General features: G+C 33.5%; 1 protein-coding gene across 3 annotated transcripts; it reads left to right on the forward strand.

The window, feature by feature from the left end:
- Positions 1–3,903: 3,903 nt before the first annotated feature.
- LOC128549491 (uncharacterized) lies at positions 3,904–17,326 on the forward strand. 3 transcript variants are annotated; one of them, XM_053526192.1, is made up of 9 exons: positions 3,904–6,209; positions 6,846–6,953; positions 7,175–7,331; positions 7,775–7,958; positions 8,120–9,753; positions 11,330–12,264; positions 12,917–13,256; positions 14,987–15,526; positions 16,233–17,326. In XM_053526192.1, exons 1-9 carry the CDS (start codon positions 6,108–6,110, stop codon positions 16,514–16,516), a joined length of 4,284 nt encoding a protein of 1,427 aa, XP_053382167.1. In that variant the 5' UTR covers positions 3,904–6,107; the 3' UTR covers positions 16,517–17,326. The 3 variants fall into 3 exon arrangements, with proteins under 3 accessions (XP_053382167.1, XP_053382169.1, XP_053382170.1); XM_053526194.1 differs by lacking the exons at positions 3,904–6,209; positions 6,846–6,953; positions 7,175–7,331 and having other exon boundaries at positions 7,795–7,958; positions 8,146–9,753; XM_053526195.1 differs by lacking the exons at positions 3,904–6,209; positions 6,846–6,953; positions 7,175–7,331 and having other exon boundaries at positions 7,833–7,958; positions 8,247–9,753.
- Positions 17,327–19,294: the final 1,968 nt, after the last annotated feature.

The raw sequence follows: 19,294 nt of genomic DNA on the forward strand, positions 1-19,294 counted from the left end.
AACAGGCGCTCTACCAATATCACATACAGGGATGCACATGTATACTTCAGACTGGTATATGGTCAGATATCAATACAAAGGAAATACATTTGTTTCCAATGTATAAAAAGACAAAGAGGTTAATATTTAGTTTCTTTTATTCGTGCCTTATTAATGTGTTTATTGTTTGTTTTGTTGTTTTTAAACGTGTAATTATGCTAAGATCATGAAACAATACAGTAATATCAAATTTTTATTTCTTTTTAAATTGTTATATTTTATTGATATTATATTTTGTAAATGTATGAGGAGTTTCGCCCTTGTACTAACACGATAGAGAGTTGGCGTTAGCATTATCGATTAGCGCGATAAGTTACAATATCAATGAAGTATATGCTATCAGACAACATTTGATATTCAGTACTCAAAAGTAGCAAACATTTGTTTCACAATCACCAAAATTATTTTCTTTTCTAGTTCTAAAATATATTGTATGTTTTATAACTCCCAAATGCAATATTGTTCGTATGAAAAACGATATCGGATAAATAAATTTTATTCGAGATTTCGCGGCTAATAATGTAAATGAACACGTTCTGCATCACAAATTACAATACTGAATATGTTATTACGTTGTTTGTTTTAAATCTTGCTTGTTGGAGTTTCTTTGAAAATAAACTAATGTCTTTGAAGTCTTTTTCTAATTCAATGTTAGGGGTACGTTTATCAAACTCCAAAGCTGTAACAAATTATCTTTTTGTGAAAGTTAGTAGACTGTTTTAGCCTATGTGAAAATTGCACACATCATCAAACAATAGACGCTGACAATGTGTCATTTTAATGTTTATGTGTAGGGCGGCTTGACACATAAAGTATGTGCTCTTCACCAGTGTACCTATGAGTCGTGCAACATCAAGTTGTAAAAATGAAATGAATGAACTGGCACGCAGAAAAGTGCCATTCAAATATTCCACATGACAATGCAAACACAACCAGCCGTGTCCAACTGTATAAAAACAGTTTGGTTAATTCCGAATGATATGTATCAACACATCCCGACATGCACAAACAGCAGCCCGATGAACTCCCCGGAAACAATACCAGATAAATTCCCTTGCGAAGAATTAATGGCAAGTTAAGGCCTTTACGCGCGCGCAACGCTCCTTGCCTATCCGGCCCGAATCCGAAGAAAATCCCAAGCAAAACTGTTCACATGTCTTCTTCAAAGTTAATATCTTCCATGAAAAAGTGATTATGGAGATTTTTGTAAACCATTTGTCTTAAATCATTATTCATTTTGTGTAAGAACCTAGCTAGATCCTAGCAAGTATTTGCAGTCGTAATATACTTTATTCTATAACGAACATGTATACATAAATCAGTTATTATAATAATAAGAAAAATAAGAATGCCCATCCACAACTATACTGCGATAGCAAGAGCAAATTTTCCATTCAAAAATGTTATACTATAAAATGGGAAATATATTCGTTTTCTTTTTCGTTTTTGTTTATTTTCAGGAATTCAAGAAAGGGTGGATGTTTTCTTTCATTTTACGTGAATTACCATTATTGATCATTCCAGCATATCCGAAAATATGTTGATCCAAAATTATATAATGTTATTAATATCGTTAACGTCTCTTAACTTTATACTAGACTTTGTTTGATATATTAGTCATAGCTAAGGATATAAAAAAAAAAGAAAATAAAAAGACAAGATCATAAACATAATAATATTGTTAAATCAAGGTTTTGCTATATTGAGAATAATAGGCTACTGTCTTTTGATATCCGAGTCCTGATAACATTGATATCAAAAGACAGTAGCCTGTTATTCTATTTATGATGAAACTCATACAATCTGCCTAGAACAACATATGTCCTCAACTCTCATTTCGTATAAAATGACTTCTGAAGCAAGAAATTAATAAATTTATATTTTATGGATTTCAAAATTTATCCGCCCCTGAAACATCTGAACGAAACAATACGGCAGCCATAATGAATTCAACTTAGACAATATTTTTTGACATTCTGATATTCTGATATTCTTAATAAATATCAATGAAATAAACTCTTACATGCGTAAAAATAAAAAAAAAATCGTCCTCTTCAATAAACCAGAACACTTCCACATTAATTAAACATTTGTTTGTTTGTTTGTTTTGGGTTAAACGCCGTTTTTCAACAGTATTTCAGTCATGTAACGGGGAGCTGTTAACCTAACCAGTGTTCCTGGATTCTGTACCAGTACAAACCTGTTCTCCGCAAGTAACTGCCAACTTCCCCACATGAATTATCAGAGGTGGAGAACGAATGATTTCAGACACAATGTCTTTTATCAAATCGTCACGGAGAACAGCCCGAGGATCGAACTCGCGACCCCACGATCCGTAGACCGACGCTCTCCCTACTGAGCTAAGTGGGCGGGCTAATTAAACATTTGACTTACACAATCTGATCTGAAATTATCCAATAATAATGATTAACACATATACTATTGCTAGTACTTAAATTAAATATAGCTTTAAATCAAGAATAAGTATACACTTTCAAGTGTATTGGAAATCATTCAAAAATAGACCATTTAGATCTAAACATTGTGATGTCATGATGAACGCTTCATAATAGCGTCACAGTGTTATTGTCTGTGTGATAAAGGTACAGAAAACCATTTTAAGGAAATTTGCTGCGATCACAGAATATATTTAGAAAAAAAATGCAACATCCAAACTGGACTCTGTAATAAAATTCAATCTTGAAGGAAACTGATGTAAGCACTAGTCCGTCAATATGGGATGAGCTTTATGTTGATTTCAGGTCAATGACCTGATATCCAAATAAGCCAAGTGAAATCAAGTAAGTGACATCGGGCGATTTGCATAACAGTTGTATGATATTGTCGATATATATATATATATATATATATATATATATATATATATATATATATATATATATATTGTAAAAATTGAACAGAATATGATATGTCTGCTTCATAGCGCATGTATGGCGCTAAATGATAGGTCGACACGCTCATTTGTTTATACACGCAAGGACCAAAAATATTTATGCATCATGCTGAATAGTTCCATAAGGGCGCGGATGATGGCGAAATAATTTGCACAGCTTCGTGTATGTGTAAATTAATTAAGACACTTATGCTATGAAACATTGAGTTTTAACACGTTTTTAAGAAATCTATTTGATCAAATTGTAAGGCATCCATGGTTCTTAAAATCACGTTGACGTGACGTCAACATCATATCTTTGCGATGATTAAAAAATAGTTAATTTAAATGAACATTATTGCCTGTCATTTCCAATGCCGTTATGTCTTATTCCTTTGCATTTTCAACCCACTCTGCATGGAATAGCTTTAACATAAAAGATTCAAGATTAACCTGAATTTCATAAAGCGCCTCTCTTATTCCGTCATTTTTTTCCTTGTGAAGGAACGTTTTAAACAAGCTTTTGGCTTTTTGAAAAGACGATGAACGTTTAAATGTAAGAGCTATAAACTCTGAGTACAGTTTGCATGTTTGATAATATATTACTGTATTGAATGAAGTAGTTTGTCGTCTCCAAGAGCTCCTAGATATCAAACAAAGAAAGACCATATGTCTGTAGGGTAAATTCATGTAGTTTTTCATGTGCCAAACTATTTTATTCTTATATGCTACACGTATCAGTAAAAATAGAAACAGTATTAAATTCGACAGTCATAGATAAAACACAATTTCTGCTTTAACCCTGAAATGTTATACAAGAAACAATGATTGCATTTTTATAACTAAACCATTTTTAGCTCCACTATTCGGAGAATACGGGGGGGGGGGGGGGCTATACTACTCGCCCCGGCGTCGGCGTCGGCTTGACCCTTCTTGGTTAAAGTTTTTCGGCAACCTTTGTTTTTCTGTCATATCATTGTTACTATTGCTTATATCTTATTATAACTTCACACAAAAATTGTCCAGTATACAAACAATATATGTGTAGGGGCTGAGCCAATTATACCCAAGGTCAAGGTCACCAAGGTGTTATACTTAGATTTTTTTAAGGTAAAAGTTTTTCGGCAACCTTTGTTTTTCTGTCATATTTTTTGTTACTATTGCTTATATCTTACTGTAACTTTACATAAACATTGTCCAGTATACAAACAAAGTATGTACAGGGGCTGGGCCCATTATACCCAAAGTCAAGGTCGCCAAGGTCTTATACTTAGGTTATTTTTAAGGTTAAAGTTTTCGGCACCATTTCTTTTTCTGTCATATCTTTGTTACTTTTGCTTATATCATACTGTAAGTTCACATAAACATTGTCCAGCATACAAACGAAGTATGTGTAAAGCCCATTATACCAAAGGTCAAGGTCACCAAGGAGTTATACTTACAATTATTTTCATGTTGTTTTTTTTCGAAAGCTTCGTTTATAGACATATCTTTGTTACTTTAAAAGATAATGACTTGAAATTAAAAGTATTTGTTTATAATCATCTGCATGTGTGGCTACGTACCCCATGACTCTAATTGTGTTTTTGACAGAATTATGCCCCTTTTGTTCTTAAACTTTTTTGCAATCTTCCCTTTCTGGATACTACTTTAATGCAATATAAGATAAAGACTTGAAACTTAAAATGTATCTTTATCATTATCATCTGCATGTGTGGTAACAATCCCCATAACTCTGATTTACATTTTTGACCAATTTATGCCCCTTTTATACTTAAACTTTTTTACAAACTTTGTTTTCTGGACATAAATTTGGTACTATATAAGATAATCACTTGAAACTCAAAATATAGCTTTACCATCATCATCTGCATGTGTTGTAGCAATCCTAATAACTCAGATTTGTGTATTTGATGGAATTATGCCCCTTGGTTTATCTTCCTTTTAAAGTAGAGGTCTCTTATTCAGACATATATTCATTTTACTTTCAAGTCCCCGAATAGTGGAGCGCGCTGTCTTACGGACAGCTCTTGTATCATTTTGTAATTACTGTGAAATATTTATCTAGTAGGACCTTTTTCATTACTTTGATACTGACAGATACTTTTTTATTTTTTTAATTATCCAGTGTGTCTAATCTTTAAGTCTAAATTACTGTTTTGTCAACAGCTATTGAATAACCGTTACTGTCAAAAGGTTCTTGGTATTCTCATGAATTTCCCAAGTTGCCTGTTTTGTTATCACAGCAGTGTTATTTTGTCGTGTGGTGGAAAGTCTCCCCGTATATTCCACCAGAGCCTCTATAGATCGTTGTGCACGACGAGTATACATTGTAACACAGTTTGATTTTTCAGTCTGACCATTTTGGCTAGTGTGATTCTACTACATACGCTTATCGTTATTTAATCACCCCTGATATTTTATTTGAACTCGGTGTATTTTTCAAGGTACGATGTACACCCACCGCTGAATAAATCTGCGGATATTGTATTTTGCTCTTTTAACGTATACAAATGTTCTGCTTACCAGGGACTAGAGAGCGTATGCGGTTGCATGAAGTTCCACTACTGTCCATGAACAGGCTCAATACATTTTTGTAGCCTTGGGTTTCCTGTGGTTTTCCGCTATTTTTTTTTTTTATTTTGGTTATACCAGTAATTAATACCAAATGTCTGCTCGTAAAGCATGAAGTTTGTAATAGAAAATAAAGATATTACGGTTAGCAAGGTGCTATACAAAGAAGTGAGCTTGAGACCTTCACCCCCTTTCCCTGGTCCCCAAATTAAAACTATACTGATCAATCATATGTGTGCTTTTATCTAAAAGTCTTCTTGTTATAAGTGCATTTTGAGCTAGTTAGTTATGCAAACATTATTGATGTTATGCTTTCAAAACATTTTACAGATTAAACAAAAATAAAATTCAAAACGTTGAGTCTATTCTTTTTTCAGCGACTGACCACGCTGGCAACTCTGCAACGTCAGTGTCACACGAATATATTATTGACACTTCACCGCCTGTTCTTGGCGAAATACAAACTGGCATTTATGATTTGTATCACGGAAATATTGTGTACATAAACAAGGACGAGATAGCGGTACATTTATCGGGATTTAAGGATGAGGAAAGCGGTATAGATCATTTCGAACTTGGGCTAGGATCTAAACCTTTCCTTATGGACATTCTGCCAAAAGCTGTTTACCATGATGCCTTAATTGATCTAGATCTGAGTAGTATAAGCATATCAGACGGACACATTTACTACATAGTTGCAATGGTAAGAGACAAGTAACGGTATGAAACATTTACATATTTCATGCTATCACATAAATACCATGGACAATTTTTGGTCTATCAGAAGACAACAATCACAGTTTAGCTACTTTGTAGCAATATTATATATGCTCTCCTTTAAAAAAAAACGGTTATTTTAGCATATAATTTGGTGTTTAATCTTGAACGAAAGATTCCATTTTATCTTACATTATTTGTACAAAACGCAATTACAAGACCCTGTACATACTTAATAAATTATACTTACTCTTGCACACACACATTACGCCTCTCACCCCTGATGACGTAAGAAGACCAGTGTCACCTTACAAATGCACTTAAACGATTTATTGTGGCATTTGTTGGAATTTTATTCAAATAAGTTATTGATAAATTGCTTCAGAACAGTTAGATAGAAACTACAAAACAAACATACAAAGTAGCAAAGTAGTGTGTCGCCTTGAAGCGTTCAGTGGCAAATACACTTTTGCTCTATAACTGTTTATGGTACGCACAACAGTAAAAAGATAAACAGGTAAGTAATAATAATCAACGTAATTGATCTTATAGATTGAGAACGTAAACACAGAATATCGAATATTTATGCACATTAATATGTATACATTTGAACGAAATTTAGGCTGTGAACAGAGCTGGGTTAGCGTCGGAACTTGCAACATTGAAATGCATTGCTGACAAGACTCCTCCAATCGGTGGTCATGTCTTAGAAGGATATTGGAAAAATGAGGTTTGTTGGTTTTCACCTTTTAGAAAAAAAATGGCACTTATCTGTTCTTATAATTTCCGGTTCATTCAACAGATTAATTTAAGAAAAAGTACCAAAACTGTAACTGCATTTTGAGTTTTAATAAACTTGCACCTGTTATACCATAAAGTATTAACTTTATATTCCATATTGAAAAAGTATGATTAAGTAATTTATCGATTACTGCCATATCACTACCACAGAAAGATGACGATTATCAAACAGATCTGAGTCATGTCAGTGTATACTGGAAGGGTTTTGATGACTCTCACAGTGGATTGGCGTATTATCGAGCTGGGCTCGGAACAAAGGCCTATTTAGATGATGTTGAACCTTTAGTTGATGTTGGCTTAGTCGATGGTAAGATAAAACGTGTACGGCCTGAATTAAAAAATGATGTCAAAAATGCAAATTATTGCTCTTATTATAATCAATTCATAGATCAACGAATGTTAAACTTAACGTTTAAGAGGTAGGACTTCTACATCACCGGGTCTGCAAAGTATTGTAAATTATTTTAAGGTTTTTGAAACATTTGATTTTTTTTAATTGAAAATAAAAAGCAGTTTCTTTTTGTTTACTAAATATATCATTTGAAGTTACAACGGCATTAAAGAACGTGTTCCGCTTTAGTGTGTGCTTGCAAAATGAATCAGTGTATCGAAATTTTTATGTTTATTGAGAATTGGAAATTTATTGGTATTTTATTAAATTTTATAGCTGACTTTTCCACTAGCGCTGCAGCTCCACTTCTAAAATTCATAGATTTTGTCTATAATATTTATATGTAAATTTGCTTTTAGATATCGCTTGGCATACAGAATTCATTATTGGACAGAAGTACTATACAACAGTCGAAGCATGTAATAGTGCCGGTCTCTGTGTTACCCGTGTATCGGATGGCATTGTAATTGACAATTCACCGCCAATACAAGGACTTGTGCAGATTGGATCAGATGAGTTTCATCGCAAATTTCAATCACATACGTATGTGTTTCATTGAATCCAATAAAATTTAAACTGCATTTCAAAACCAGAACGTTTCATTTTCACTTCTTTAATTTTGACATTTGAAATCCACAAGTATTAATTCAAAAATCAATATTCAGTTAAATTAATTATTCATATCAATATTTAACATACCACAGGTCTTCTGTACATGTCAAATGGGCAGGTTTTGATGATCCACAGTCTGGCATAGATCACTATGATATGTGCATTGGAACCAAACCCGGAAGCTGCGATATTTTACCAAACATGAACTGTTTGTTACAGTCTAATGTCATCAAAACAGGACTTAGTCTTCCTCCTAAAACTACTTTGTATGCGATGGTCACAGCTTACAACAGAGTTCGTTTGAATGTCACGCAGATATCCGATAGCTTTTATGTCGATGCAACACCACCTTTAATGTCAATCAAACCAAGATTTTTGCTTGAAAACAACAATATCCCTGGAAAGAAAGGACAGTGGGAAAAATCAGTTATTAAAGTATACTGGAAATTTAATGATGACGAAAGTCCAATAACACATCATGCTGTCACACTTATGACACATCACGAAGGACACACCCCAGTTGAGCATGTACGTCTTGGATCAGAAAATGAACTTACCATACATCTAGACGGCAAATCATGGCTTCATAACGGAGATAAGTATTTTGTTACCGTTACAAGCTGCAATCTAGCAGGTCTTTGTTCTTCCGAAAGAAGTGATGACATCCTTATTGATTCAACTCCACCACATCTCGGTGGTTTTAAACCACCAATGGTATGGGAAAATCTGAATTCCTCGTTTGGAGAATTGAAATCAAATATAACACTTACATGGTATGGATTCCACGACCAGGAATCTGATATCAAACGGTATTATATAACAGTCAGTAAAACATATAGTGGTAACGAACTAACCAAAGGCGTCTCTACAGTTAACGCTGATGGTTCTGAAATTGATCGCACATATTCCTTTCTTCTACATGAAAGATTAAAAGGAGACGATACGCTGTTTTTGACGATATGGGCAGAAAACTCTGTTGGTTTAAACAGTTCATTAGCACGCGTTTCGGTTACGGTTTTATCCTCATCAAGCTCACTAGATAATGCTAAGCTGAAAGGACCACTTGAACTTGAAAAACATTCATGTGATATCCAGTACTGCAATAAAGATTGCACTTGTGCTGTAATTGGGAGACCGTGTGTGGAAGAAGAATCAGCTGCCGTTCGTTGCAAAGAATTAAATGAGACTTTGATGGGTCAAGCAATACCTGACGTTGAAGTGTTTAATGGAATGAATGAAAAGTCTCTTAATATTACCGCTTCCTCTGCATGTTTAACTGGAAGTTGGAGAGTAAACGAGGGGATGAGCAATAAAACCATTAAACGTTTCGAATGGAGTATGGGTTTACAAGACCAGCCTGTCGGAGAAGGGGTGTTTGATTTGAAAAATAAAATACCGTGGAATGATGTTGGTTTGCAAAAGCAAATTGTGCATTGCTTACCTGAAAACAGAACTCTTATTGCACGGGAAACCTACGTAATCTATGTCAGAGCTTGGTTTTCAAGGAATACCTTTGCCATTTATCGGTCAGCTCCAATCAAAGTTGACCAAACGGCGCCATCGATAGGACGAGGGCGAACTGTAATAGACTCCAATGAATTATGTAATGTAGATTTTGATGTTATAGATTGGATGGATACCATTACTGCATGCTGGTCTGACGTCTTCTTTGAACATCAAGGGCATATTATATATTACATGATATCCTTAGGAACATACCCTTTTGGTGAGGATCTTTAATTACAAACAGAATACATCATGTTTCATTAATTTTTTCTTAGAATAGATTAAGTGTAGTGTTGCATATTTCATTACCTCTTCATGCCACACTCGTACAAAAAAAATCAAACAATGCTTTCAATTTGATTATTTGCCTTCAAGGTAGACTGGCCACTAGACAGATAATTATGTTCTACATAATTTCCTTTATAATCTTACTTTCTTACTTTAGGGATTTTCTTACAGAAAAATGTTAAAATTTATGATATTGCACATTGGTTATTTACTAGCTCAATATCATTTCACTACATTGAACAATAAACATGTTTTAATCATATATGTTTTCTTTGCTTCTGAAGAATTCATTTCAATTACATTGATAAAGGATGCGCTCAATGACTTTAAACGTCTGGTATGAATATTTAAAGAAAAAATGTTCTTACAGTATTTTCATAATGTATGTTTCATGAACTATGCATGTAAAGAAGGGGATATTAAGGAGCTAATTTTTTTATAGTTTATAATGCAGGATTTCTGCTCCAACAACTCGTAATCGGTGTAGATATACAGTTGTATGGTGGTCAGGATGGTTTGTTTCTTTTTAGGACCATTTCCTTTAATTCGATTGGCTAACAAAAGTGTGTAAAACAAAATTATTCGGATAACTTTTGTCCTGTTTCAGATGTTGGACTACGTTTTTCATTTATTTTTTATCTATACTGCCAGTATAGAGATTTGATATAATGTGTAGATCTACATTAATTTCTTGTAAGAATAAAGCAATGACTATGAAAAAGAAACAAAAGTAATCAATGTCATATTTTTATTTGTTTTACACACTTGTAAAACCCCGAAACCTCTTACACATTCCGGCCGTTATATGTTCTTCGGTTTCACGTTTTACAAGTGTGTAAAACAAAACAAAAAATATGACATTCGTGCCTTTAAATTAAATATCAAATGACTTTTTATTTCGTTAAAATGAAATGAATTGAATAGCATATCCAATGATGAATGGTTAACTATATCTTTACGTTGCAAAATGCCACTGTAAATGGCATCGGCGAAATTTACGTTTACATGTTAGTGTCAAACGTAAACCCACAAGGACATTCTGTCCAGAATAATCAGTATGAATCTCATAACGGATAACTGGGTAACATTTGATCTTCTCACTTTATAGCGTTTTCATTTCGAAAATGTGGTTCTTCACGAGGTTGAAGTCGACCTAAGCATGTGATAACATTTGATTTTGCAAACGCATGCTGAAAAAAATTGTACGATTTTAAATATGAGATAAAGGTCACGCTTCGTGTGTCAGATAATAAACAACTATACTGAATGAGATATTTTATTAATGTAATAATGGACTATCAAATACTTGCATACAAGATGCAATAATGATATAATTGTCATGTATGGATGAAGTGTTTTAAAGTCCTTGATTGTTATTTTGTCAAAGCAGGAATACTATTTATAATAAGCAGATGCATATGAAAAAACCAAACATAAATAATGAAACATGAAGTTGAGACTGATGCCAGCAGTTGAAGTCACTCTTAAAAATTATTTATTATTTTCAGGAGATGATTCACTAAGACGAATAAACGTTGGATTGAATACCAGTATTACTTTAACAAACATTTCATTGTCGCATGGTACAAAGTATTTTTTCTCTGTTACGGCATACAATAACGTTGGCTTGCATTCATCTGCTTTATCAGATGGTTTCGTTATTGACATGGATATACCTGCTACCGGCGTCGTTTTTAACTCATTGAAACATAGAAACACCGCATATCAGTCGTCTGTCTCATCAATCGGTATATCATGGCACGGATTTCAAGATGCATTTTCTGGTATACAAAATTATCATGCCGCTATTTCTGATATGCCGTACGAAAACGAAAGTATGAACACCATAAATACTGGCCTCCAAACAAGTTATTTGTTCCAAAATCTAGCATTAGAGCACGGGAAAACCTATTACGGGCTAGTTAAAGCAGTTGATAAAGTTGGACATGTAAGTGCACTAGCTGTGTCAAAAGGTGTATTTATTGATACCACTGCGCCTGTTGGATACAGATGTGAGAAGTATACAGATATCGGACAAATCTCAAAAACTACAAATGGAAATGACGAAACATTAATTAATATACAGCATACATTTTCTTTGAAAAAGTTGTACAAAGTAATTGTTAATTTGGTTTCTGTTGATGACAATAGACCGAAACTTAAAATTCATATAGGCCGATTTCAAATTTATCTCCCTGCTGTAGAAGATCACAATCGGGTTTACCATTTCAAACATAGCTTCTTCGCTTCATTTGCTGGACTTCAGAACATATCGTTAAAATTAGAAAATGATGATCAAGGAAATAAGACGGTGAGCTTGAACTTGTTTGAATGCAGTCAAGTTATCGAAGACAGCAACGAAGCCATACAACTGACACAAATCTCTCGTTCCAAGATAGCAGTACAGGTGCTTGTAACGGATGAAGACAGCTCACTGAGAAAGGTATGTGCTTCAGTAACGCAAATATTATCTCCCTGTATATTTGGTAAGACTTCAATAAAATGAATCGCTCTTTCTGTGAATTATGTATTATTTCGTATATTTAATATTAGTTTAGCACAATGTTTTAAAATAATGGGAATAAATCAGTGGTCTGACCCAAATCTGTATATCTTGAGTATGGAGCTTTATTACCGGTGGTCTAGTGGTAACACGTTTGACTGTAAATCCAAAGGTCCGGGATTCTAATCTCGGTCCAGGCACTGGAAATTCCTTAGATGTTCTTCGTTGTCTCCCACCAAAATAAGAGGCCTGTGCTGGTTCTTCCCAGAAAAGACGTCATTGCGTGTATTGGAGCTATACACCGGGCACGTTAACGAACGAGACTATCTATTTGCTAAGAGCTAGGCCAAGTTAGCCTAATAATCTTATATCTGAAATTCATGTCTGTACATCTATTCGCGTGTCTTTTTCTCACCCTGTCCCTCCTGCCAGATCTCTCTGTGTCTGTACTAGTTAATGATGAATTTCCCGACCTATGTGGCTGTATTTGCTATATGTGGAGCGCTTTTGAGCGCGTTCATCGTGAAAAGGGCGCTATATAAATCTGCTATAATAATGATAATAATAGTGACTTTAATTACACATTTTACAGATTGAGTTAGGTGCTGGAACAACGGTCGATGGTTTTCAGATCAAACCGCTGTCAACATTCTACCACAAACATAACATCCATATGATTTATACCCACGTCCCTCATGGTACCCAAGTATTTGTCACGGCCATAGCAGAAAACAAGGCAGGACTTAGATCGGTGTTTCACTCAAGATCCATCATTGTAGACCACACTTCTCCTGTCTTTAACCATCTTGTCGGCCATATTCAAAATGTACAAGTTAATTTGTCTGGAGTCCTTGAAATACAGACAATTGTTCAAGCAACTTGGGATGTTGTTGACGAAGAAAGCGGAATCAAACAATGTTATTGTTCTGTAGGTAAGTATATACACTGAAAGGTTACCACCCTAATGGCCCTTTTATTTTAACAGCGCATTGAACTGTGTATAAAACATAACACGACTACATTTTGACTTTTTCGAGTAATGTCGACATGTACGAAAATTCTGTCGCAAATGATTCATCGCACTTGAAAGTTACACGACAGACTAACCGGAATACGTTAAAACCCAGAATATCTTTGTTAAGAATGTCACGTTTAAGGCACGATCAACGCCATCAGGTCATTGGCATGATTGACGCCGAACTTTCATGTCGTGATATTGCACGGCGTATGGGTTGTTCTCACCTGACAGTCAAATAGGTTAGAAGTCGGTTTTCTAAATTGTCCATTTCTATATTTGAGTTGTTTATGTTGGACTCTGCGGTAAAATCCTGAACAAATCTTCAGTCCCGACCGACAACAGAACCCTTTACATCTCACAGTTAAGGTAGCAATTTACTAGATGTAACCTTTTAATAGAATTTGTTTTCATAGATAAGGATAAATTAAAATTTATTCTCGTTTTCAATTTAATTGACAAAATCGTTATTGTTTTAACGATCTTATAACCTAATAGTTAAAGTATACTCTATTTTCAATTGACATTTTTTTGGACCCTCATTGTTTTTATTTCATGTTACCACACTTTCCTAAAAAATGAATAATTATTTAAATGTCCAAAATTTATTAATGTGAAACCTCTTCTTTGATGAATATCCAGACTTAACAGTAAATATTTGACATATGTTTACAACACCGTTCTGAAAATAACAAATAGACTGTAGATTAAGTCGCTTTATTTCAAGACCCTCAGCTTAGCATATGCTTTCCTGAATTTCAGTAATTTTAATGTTGTCATCTAAGGCTATAGAAGGAGCGTTAATGGGAGATAGATTGCCTTGATGTTTAAAGGATAAATATAAATGATTTTGACTTGTTGTCTTTGTGGTGAGGTTAATTTTTTTGTAAATAATTATTGATATATTTCAAATTGTGGACTTATTAATACATGAAATGAAACAATGTAGTAGTCTGATTCGTTGGAAAAAATAAGGGAAGTTCATGCTATGAAGCCTGGGCTTAAAGAATTAGTTCTCATTATTCATTTTTTTTTTTCGGTTTTTTTTTTTCGTTTTCTCGTAACAGAAATTCACAACTGATCAGTTTCAATTCCTTTATTTATGGATGAAATTGCATAAATATTGGCAGTCTATTTCCTTGAAGGCTGTTCTATAACAATCTTTTACAGTTATTTAATGAATAACCCATTCTTGAATTATTTAATGAATGACCCATTGTTGACTTAAATCACTATCAATTCATTAGGAAAGAAAACATATACCAAAAAGGGATTGATTTGACTGTCTGTTATTTATTCTTATGTGCAATTGAGGGAATTCTGTGATACATTTTGTTTGTTTATGGGCCTCCCACACTGCACATTAAATGCTGGCTTTTTTTAAGGTAAAGAGATAAGCGAAGTGAAACCGTTTGGTGATAGCAATCGACCTTTACATAGTTATGTTAAAAGAATTATGATGCATATATTGTCAATAAAGTACATGTAGTACCTTGATATAGTATTATCTTTCGCATTCAGATTGGTATTTTGGTATGCTACACATAATGTGCATCCTTCAGACATATGGAGAAAAAACCATGTAAAAGCAGGTCACCCCTAGATCTCTTAGTTTGTCTTTAACTTCAGCCGATATTTTTATTTCAGGTCATGAACCAGGTTTGTTCGATATACAGTCAATCTGGACCTCACAGTTGCTGACACACTGTGAATCAAACAAACTTCAGCTGTCTCATGGACAACGGTTACATCTTAATCTAAAATGTATAAATAACATTCAGTTGTCAACAAAAATATCTACGGATCCTCTTGTAGCCTCAATACAGAAACCAAACGCATATACTGCAGTATTGGATTTTGTGCCGCAGAATGAAGAGTCTTCGGAATACGTTTCTCAAGTGGGATCAAAGTTCCCTGTACAATCGAATCATACATGTCTGTCATTGAAATGGCATGGATTTCAAGATCTTTCTGGCATTGATCATTACGAATACCGTCTTTCTAAAACTGGACCTTCCTTATCTATTAACTGGACTGAAACTGACAGGGACGTCATACAAGTAGCTGATGTTAATGTTGAGAGTGGTGAAATCACTGCAGAAGTTAGAGCTATTAATAAGGGCTCATTTAAAAGTGAGGCTATTAATGCTTCAATTGTGGTCGCCAGATATGCTCCAAGATTTACAGGTACTGTGTAAATCATTTTAGCATATAGACCCTTTGTAAATGCAGATTTATTTCACAGGTGCAGTGTTTATGTTCTTCCATTTCTTAGGAGTTAAAAATACCTATCTTATGCAAGTTTCAGGTTATTAATTGTTACTCATGAACAATATAGAGACAAATAGTCTCTGGTAATGTTTGTAGTTTACCTATCACAAAAATTATACAAACAACTTACAGCACTGGTTCAGTTGCAAGTTATTCATTTACTTTCACAAAATCAATTAGTTCGAAACATAAGTATGTCATTTCGCGACTTATCAGCTTTTAATGGTAGAGAAATACGCCAGATAAACCTCTGAGAATATTTACAAACATGGGCGGAGACCTATGTAGAATTAAAGACATTGTACAAGCCAGATGGGTGGTTTCCTGGTAAAAAATAATCAGGGTTTAAATCAACATCGGCTGAAGGGCAAGAGATCTGAAGTCAACGACCTTAACCACTAAACAAAGGAGGACTCTTATACCTCAGAAGAGCATTCTTTATTTTATTATAGATAATGTTAATACTATAAAGTACTATTCAAAAAATAAAGCAATACTGTACACAGTGAATGTTTATCTTTAAAGGCAAATTTGAGTGGAATGAAGTTGTATGACATTGAATATTCCGAAAATTGTTACTCTTATTTCTAAGTTATATATGTTGTTACGTTTCTTAAACCAGGACGCACAGCCAAGATTAAAAGACGTGGCAATTCTTTGAACGTTAGCTGGGCCGACGTTTTCCAAAGTGTCGAAGGTATGCCGTTGTCGTACAGTCTTATGATAGGTACACGAAAAGGCTACGCCGATGTACTCGATATGAATTACATCACTAGTATGGAGTATGATGTATCCGTACCTGATTCAACGATCATTACCCCAAACCTGAAAGAAGTATTTGTTCGAATCACCTGTATCTATGCAACTGGACTGCGCGCGTCATATTATACTAACTACAAGATGTAATTATAGTGTCTGATACAGTGAATATTCTGAACGTAACGAGTAGAAAATGTGTGCTTTTTAAATAATTACTGAAAAGTGTTTTTATACTTTTGAATCATTGAATTATGTAAATATATTTTGCTTTAAGAAATCTACCTATAATGATGCATATGTTCACCCATTTACTTTAATATCTTTTTCTATGTAAAATTACAAATTGTCGTTTTCTATAACTTTGTGTAACCAGAATTTTCATTATTTTTTTTTTGTTTTGTTTTTTGTGTTTTTTTATTATTTTATTTATCTATTTTTAAAGAATAATTTCTATCAAGTCAAGTTGTATTCAAATAATGGCATACTGTTTAATTTTCGGATGCAATATAAAGTTTCCATTTTATTCTTGATTTTCACTATTCTATAGATTATCATAATTAATTCTGTTTCTTTATAAGCATGTAAACGTTTTACTCCCTTGCTGAAGCACAGGGTTGCAGGATTACTTTGATGCTTTAAAATGCGTTACACAAATTAATTCTTACAATTAAATACTTTAACTCATACACTTTTAAATGAAAACTGTTCTTAAAGAACTGCATGACCTCCTAAAAAGTTGCCCTGAATTTATTTTGTTCACCATTTATTTCAGTAAATCTTATAAGCTATTAAAGGTGTACGCCAAAATTCCATGTATGTGATGGGCGAAATTTTCCCAATAACAGAATTTCCTGGAGCTTTGAATATTGAAGGACAGAGTTATCTGCCCTTGAAAACGATAGTATTGGCAAAACCTTGGAACAGTAAACCCGAATTCTAGCGAACACCTTTACATTATTCTTTCGGGAAAAATACCCTTATACTTTATTATCTTTTATAGTTAATCAGAGAACACTTTGTCGTATGAAAAATAAAAGATAAACTGCGTTCAACCTGTTGTTTTGTATTTTAGACTTTTAGATTTATATTTTGCTTGAAAAAGAAATATTTGAGTTTAACAAGATTAATGTAAAGACGACTTTAACTGTTTTGTAATTCATACATTCGTAAATCCAACCTTTTAGTTTATCAGTAAATCAATGTTCCTCATAAGAGTAGTAATTAACTTAATGTTAGCAAGAAAGTAACCGGAGACATTTCATATTTGTAATTGAATCCCTGTTGACAGGAACTATTTTCGTTCATTTCACGCATTTAAGTTAAGCAATTTAACTATTAGAGCTATATTTCAGGATATATTATGTGTGTATCTCAAAGACATAGGAGACAAGTTGTGTCGTTAATACATCGATCTGTTTCGACGTACTTTGATTGAGTAATACACTGTGTAATATGAAGTACTGCGATCAAATAATCGTAATAGAAATTATCTTTAAGAAATGATAGACATTTATGTATGCACTTACGCCTATGCAAGAATACACATTATGCTCTTTTAACTTTGTACCGTGGCAAAATGCAATGCTATTTATAGCCTATAGAATTATGATAATACAACATTTACATATACACATCCAAGATCATTCATAGACACAGTTGAAGATGTTTAAAAGGTACAGACCCATCTCAGTTCTATGTACATCTAACAATATAAGTTTATGCATAAATTCCTTTCTGTAAAAACCTTAAATTACATAATTTGAGAAATTTTCAAAATAACACTATTATTATGATATTAGTACACTAGCATCAAAATTATACTAATGCATAATCTTGTTTCATCTATAGTAATTTTAAGAGAATGACCTCAATTAAATCGTTTATTTCTGCATGGATTGTATATCCAATCCTCAGCAAACACTTTGTATGGTTTAATTGTTAAAAAAAGCTACACATAACAGGAAAAGATATTCTTACTAAACGATGCATTCTTACATACGTATTTATCTACGAGAAAAAAAGGAAAAAATTATTGCAGGCTCGGTTTCCCTATGCCTCTTAACCTACGGTAGTAGAACTCCCGCTTAAGCAGACACAACAATGGCACATGTTACAAGTACCTGACTATAATTAAGAGACATCCTAAGATGTTTTCACTTGGCATTATAATAGCTGAGCAAAAATAAAACACTATGAAAATGCTGTTACATTTTGTTTTAAGTTTAAGTTGGAATTACGGAAGTTTTTTTCATATGTTAAAGTATTTGAATAATTTAGAAATTGACACAGGAGGTCAAGAGGATTTTCATGTTAGTACGAATAATTTGTCAACTTATAAAAGTTGTTGGTATTATCTACAGCAAAGTAATCCATTCGATATTTTTCTTTCTGAAAGAGTACTTGAATTATGTACAAGTTCAAAACTCATTAAGTGAGGTAGACAATTGATAAAAAATCTACATTGTAGTAAGAGAAGTATAACAATTATACATGCATTAAAGTCAGATGCTACTATTTTTTTCCTTCATTGTCATATTTACAAACTTTTGAATAAGGCTGTCCCTTTCAAACTTTTGTTCCTTATTTTCTTAAGTTAACCATACGTGGTGCTGTTCTTCAAAGACACTAAATTATTGTGTTGACTTTGCACTTCTTCTAAAGGAAGTTACCTAACGGTTATAATGAAAAACTATCGATTCTTTTTACAACCCGCACATAATTTAAATAACCACATGCGTGAACGGTTGGGAAATTGTAACATCTGGTGCCCATCAATGAATACTAATATGATTTCATCGCTCAAAGTTTGTCTCTATATTCACAATAGATTAACACCAATTTTACTGTTGTATCTGGGTAACAATGCACATTTTCAGGCATTGCATTGTCGCTCTATAATAATAGATAATTTTGTTTACTATATAT

The sequence above is a fragment of the Mercenaria mercenaria genome, chromosome 16 (genome assembly GCF_021730395.1).
Source record: "Mercenaria mercenaria strain notata chromosome 16, MADL_Memer_1, whole genome shotgun sequence".
NCBI lineage: Eukaryota > Metazoa > Mollusca > Bivalvia > Venerida > Veneridae > Mercenaria > Mercenaria mercenaria.